This window comes from Coffea eugenioides, chromosome 9, assembly GCF_003713205.1.
Source record: "Coffea eugenioides isolate CCC68of chromosome 9, Ceug_1.0, whole genome shotgun sequence".
NCBI lineage: Eukaryota > Viridiplantae > Streptophyta > Magnoliopsida > Gentianales > Rubiaceae > Coffea > Coffea eugenioides.
This window is the reverse complement of record NC_040043.1, coordinates 3,274,579-3,279,636: the sequence shown is the minus strand read 5'-3', so window position 1 is coordinate 3,279,636 and position 5,058 is coordinate 3,274,579. Positions and strand designations below refer to the sequence as shown.

Below are 5,058 nucleotides of genomic sequence, written 5' to 3'. Positions count from 1 at the left end.
GGGACGAAAAAATTTATTTTATAAAATGTGGAGGACTATAGATTAGATTATGTAAAATATAATTTGACAAATTTACCCTTAAAAAATGATCACGTGCCTTGCACGTGATGAATTCCGGCCAAAAAATGATCGAAAATCTAGTTAGGAACTAAATTTGACCGATGTGAATATGTAAGGGACATAAAATTACACTTTTAAAAGTGAGGGACGAAAAAAGTCATTTTACAAAATGTGAGGGACATTTTGGACGATTTTCCCTTAACAAAATGGGATTTTGATTTTCCAATTGTAGCACTACACTAAAACTTGGGCATCACTATTTTTTACGTGATATACAGCCCACAGATGATGATGATGATGATGGACATGCTCAAAGTTTGGGATTGCAAAACTCCAAAAACAATTTGCAACATCAAAATTTGTTGATGCATGCTGTACAGAGCAAGAAAACCTCATTCCACACCAAGACTTGCACACTAGCTAATGCTACCTTCCAGACATTAGATGTACCAGACCTTGGTTTTCATAAATGGAACCAATATCCCAATCCTCAGTAGCAGATGACAATGTCATTAATGCAACCACAATAGACCTCATGCTTGGCCTGAGCTGAGGATTTTCGTGTGTGCATGCCCTGCCCAGCTGAGCCATCTGCAATTAGGGAAGAAACAAGTTTTGATAAAAGCAGATAGATGATGGATGTTTAACTAACTACTCTGGTCAAATAAGATGGAACATGATGACATTTTCTTGTTGGCATTGTTGGTTTACACTACCTTTCGAACTGAATCAAGCGGATAATCGTCGCCGAGCCCGGGATCCATCAGTTTGGTCAAGGCTTCTAGAGGATCAGGTTGGTTAAAAGCATCCTCAAACTGTGTATGCAACAACGTGACAACATCAAAATCGCGACTCTTGAAGCAGCTTGAAACTGTTAACATCAACTGCTAAGTCTAGAAATTGAGCATGATTAATTACCAAAGCAACAAGACCCCTTGATTCTGTAACAACTTCATTCGTCTTGATAATTGCTTCTTTAGCTGATATAAGCTCATAAAGAACAACTCCAAATGCGTAAACATCTATTTTCGGGGAAACATCACCATACTGGGCATACCTGAATCAATGTAAGGCCATCCTGCTTTTCATCAGAAGACCTTCCAATCTTACAGATTTACATAATGCAAATGATGACAGTAAGTGGATGTGTTTTGCTTTGGCCAATATGTGTTTCTTTATTTGTCGGGAATGCAAAAATGGTATACAAAAATTAATCTTACTCTGGAGGCATGTAACCGAAAGTACCCACTAGACGCGTGTTTTGCAGAGATGTACTTCCAACTTTTGTAAGTTTTGTGAGTCCAAAGTCAGCAACCTGCAGAATAGGAGATTGATTTTTAATGCAAGACGAAAGTCACAAGGCCTTCATCAAATGCTCATATACCACCTGATGTCTTTCACAACCTTTGCTCGGAAGTTTTTGTCTATCAAAATGTTAGCTGGCTTAATGTCTCGATGAATGTAAACAGGAACTGTATGCTCATGAATATACTCGAGTCCTCTTGCTGAATCAAGGGCAATCTGCATTCTGGCAGACCAAGGCAATGGTTCCCTACCTGTAAAAGGAATATAAATGACATGAGACAGATTGTAAGCAGGAAGGATTTCGTGCTGATTTAGGAACTAAGGATGCAGCACACTCACCAAAACCGCGCAAATGCTGAGTTAGGTTGCCATTCTCGATGTATTCATAAACCAGAAACAAGGATCCCTTGACACAATATCCAATTAAGCGGACCTACATTGAACTTCAAGTGTATTAATCTGGTTGAAATTGAAAAATGGGCAATATCTGTGTCAATCCATGGCAAGAGATGACAAAGAATTCTAAGTACTAGGAATAAGGAACAGGAAAAGTCGTTAAGTCCATTAGGAAGAGGGAAATACCAGGTTTAAGTGATGAACATGGGTCAAAACCTTCAGTTCAGCAAGGAATTCTTTGGACCCTTGCATATCCATCTGCTTAATTGCAGTTTTCTACAAGTTGAAGGATAAAAAATTTGAAATTAAAAGCCAGATGAAATAGCACTTCAAAGATCAGCAAACTTACGGTTTTAAGTAATTTCTTGTACATGGGGAAGTTGATGAGGGGAATTACAATCTCAAAACCATAACTTCTACAATCTACTGGAGAATAGTTCAGAAGATTTAAATTTATGAAGTGCTGACATCAATAAGATCATGTCATTTTCTTCCTACCCCCTCCAAATAAAGGTTACTATGATGGAGTCAAATGCCTAAAACACCACTGGACGATAAGCTTCAGGAATACCAACATGAAATAAAACACTCAAAAGTTTCAGGAAGAAAATCATAGACCTATCCTTGCAGCTTTTTTAATCTCCACAATTATCAAAACATGCAATAGCATTCCCATTTCCCCATTTGTTTTTTTTTTTTAAAAGTTCATTTCTCAAGTAAAGTCCTAAGTTAGTTTGTCCTCATACTAGAGGTGGATTCATCTTCTCTAATTGGCATCCTTGAATCCTTACCTTAAATAAAATCCATGGATTATCTTCTAACTGTATCAGAGATACTACTCTTTTTTCAAAGACCTAAAATTTTCTTTGACAGCAAACTCAAGAAGTCTATCAGCTAAACACTTCATTAGTAAGACTGTTGACACTTTTCGTGTATCAAGTGAGCAGAACAAATGTACAAACCTCGCCTCTTAACTCCCCATAGAAAACAGAACCAAATCCACCTTGACCAATTTTGTTTGCTAGGCTAAAGTTCATTGTTGCCTCGGCAAGTTCTTCATATGAGAATTCAACAGATTTGTCCACAGTGATGCCGGGCATTCTTGTAGTGGTGCTGACAAGGGGACCTGATTCCGATATTTTCTCCAGTGCTCCAGGTCCTACATCAATAGAGGAAAGGTATTTTATGTGTTTGAGAGTTCCAAACATGAATTAGATATACTACCAGAACATCTAAACTGATTGACACCCCCTCCAATATCCGTGATATGCATTTTTAACTACAGCAAATGAGGTAGACAGTGAATATGTTTGGATCTCAAATCTTGATGGTCCCATGCAGAAGACAACGAGAAAATCATTTGTCTGGACAAAAGCATAGTTAGCCTTGAAATGAAAACTAAGAACAGGGAAACTAAAACAATGGACACTTCATATCCTACATCATGCTTAAATGGAAAATGTAATCTATATACTATACCGAGAATGGAAAAAAAAGGCTACCATGCACATGCTCATCATTTAGTTCATGGGGTTCTGCTTTAGGAAATCCTTCTGATATTCTCCTTTGTCTATAGAATATTACATACAAGCAGACGGCCAAGAAAATAGCTCCAGCAAGTACTGCAATTGTAATTCCAGCAATAGCTCCACCTGAGATTCCTGTTCAAAATGGCACTTATCAATTGATCTTAAATAATCATTGCCTAAACGCCATGGTTGAACTCAAAAAAATTGTGCCAAGCCACATTTGGTTGCCATTGACGATAAAGGAACTAACCACTTGAGCTGCAGGAGAAAAAAAGGATATTAGAAGTGAAAGGGACATTAAAGATGGTTCCAACAAATCAAAGTTTAGTAGTATAAGCTACCTTGACTTTAATGGTGGAAAAATTCCATTTTGATCTGCATCAGGGAGAAAACAGTACGTCAAGAAGAGTCTAGCAATCAGGCTCTCATATTTCCTGGTAAAACGGCATCATTTACAACAGAATTGACACTTGACACTGATAATTTCCTAGAGAACAAAAAGCTACTCATTATTTCCTACTAGCTCATCATGTACATCAATTATGAAACCTTTACCACCTCTAAAATGCAATTTTTCTTCACCTGGCTAATCCGACTGTTTCTTCAATTAACTTTGACAAAAAATTGATATCTGTACCTATTTTCCTTTTCAACTTTTAAATATGCTTCTTTCTGTTGCTAGTGACTAATTCTGTTTTAGCTAGTATGATGGTCTTATGAACAGTAGCATTTTCTTGCAGAAAATGAAAATGAGATACCTTTTCCTGGGACAAAAATCAAACCACTTCCGCCACTGAAATTCACTCTAGGATTGTAATCTTCCAACAATTTCTCAGGAAGATCAAACTCATTGGCTAGGGAAGAAATAGTCTCCCCTGATCGAAGAGGATAGGCTATGAATAAACCATAATCCTTCGACACTTTACTATTCCCGCAAGAACAATTGACAGTAACATTCAACTGTGCAGCGGCGGGAACATTCTCGGGAGGATAACTATTAAACCTTTGTAACATCTCAACCGTGGTAAGATTTGCATAAACAAGGTGAGCAATCCTTCGATAGTAAGTAGCAGACCTGACCCGATAAATAAACTGATGCCCCATAAATCCCTCTTTTAAGCAGCCACATGGGAATGGAACACTAACTCTGCTGCCAAATTGAATAATGTCCGGATTGGTTATTTGAGGATTGTATTTAAGAATGTGGCTGATAGAGGTAGAAAGAACAGTGGATATGAATGTAAGATTTGTTCCATTCCATGCATAATATGAAGCTAAAGCATCACATCCTCCACCGCACTGTGATTCAACTCTACCCAGTAAGATTATCACGGTTAAAAAGCCTAATACCAGCTCAAAGCTTCTCTTTCCCTGCACATCCATAATTCTTGACAGTGCCACAAAATTTTGTTACTGTATTGTGATCTGGGGACTTGCTAGGTAATTCAAAGATGCTAAATGGAACCCACATGATAATTTTCTGGAAAAAGAAGAAGAAGAAGAAGAAACGAGGTAAATTCTGATTTTCCAGTAGTTGACTGGTGCAGTCTACTGATGTATTTTGGTCAAAGTTGGTAGTGATTTTTCAACTAAACAGACACTTTCATGATTCTATCACGATAGCTTAAATAAATAATTAACTTGCAGGATCAGGACTTTGCGTGGTTGACTTCTAAAAACTTTATTGACCGAGTACTAATCTCATTAACAATCATACGCTGCTTGATATCATAACCATCAGAAATCATGACACAAAATTTTGCCAGTG

The 5,058-nt window shown here is 37.5% G+C and overlaps 1 protein-coding gene across 1 annotated transcript; it reads right to left on the bottom strand.

Annotated features, from left to right (window-relative positions):
* Positions 1–273: 273 nt before the first annotated feature.
* Positions 274–4,780, bottom strand: LOC113783509 (lysM domain receptor-like kinase 3). The gene is made up of 12 exons (XM_027329664.1): positions 4,049–4,780; positions 3,632–3,665; positions 3,541–3,548; positions 3,264–3,422; positions 2,724–2,920; positions 1,948–2,037; positions 1,705–1,798; positions 1,465–1,616; positions 1,281–1,375; positions 979–1,117; positions 777–875; positions 274–651 (listed from the first exon to the last, which is right to left on the bottom strand). The coding sequence occupies exons 1-12, from the start codon at positions 4,671–4,673 to the stop codon at positions 487–489; spliced, it is 1,857 nt and encodes a 618-aa protein (XP_027185465.1). The 5' UTR covers positions 4,674–4,780; the 3' UTR covers positions 274–486.
* Positions 4,781–5,058: the final 278 nt, after the last annotated feature.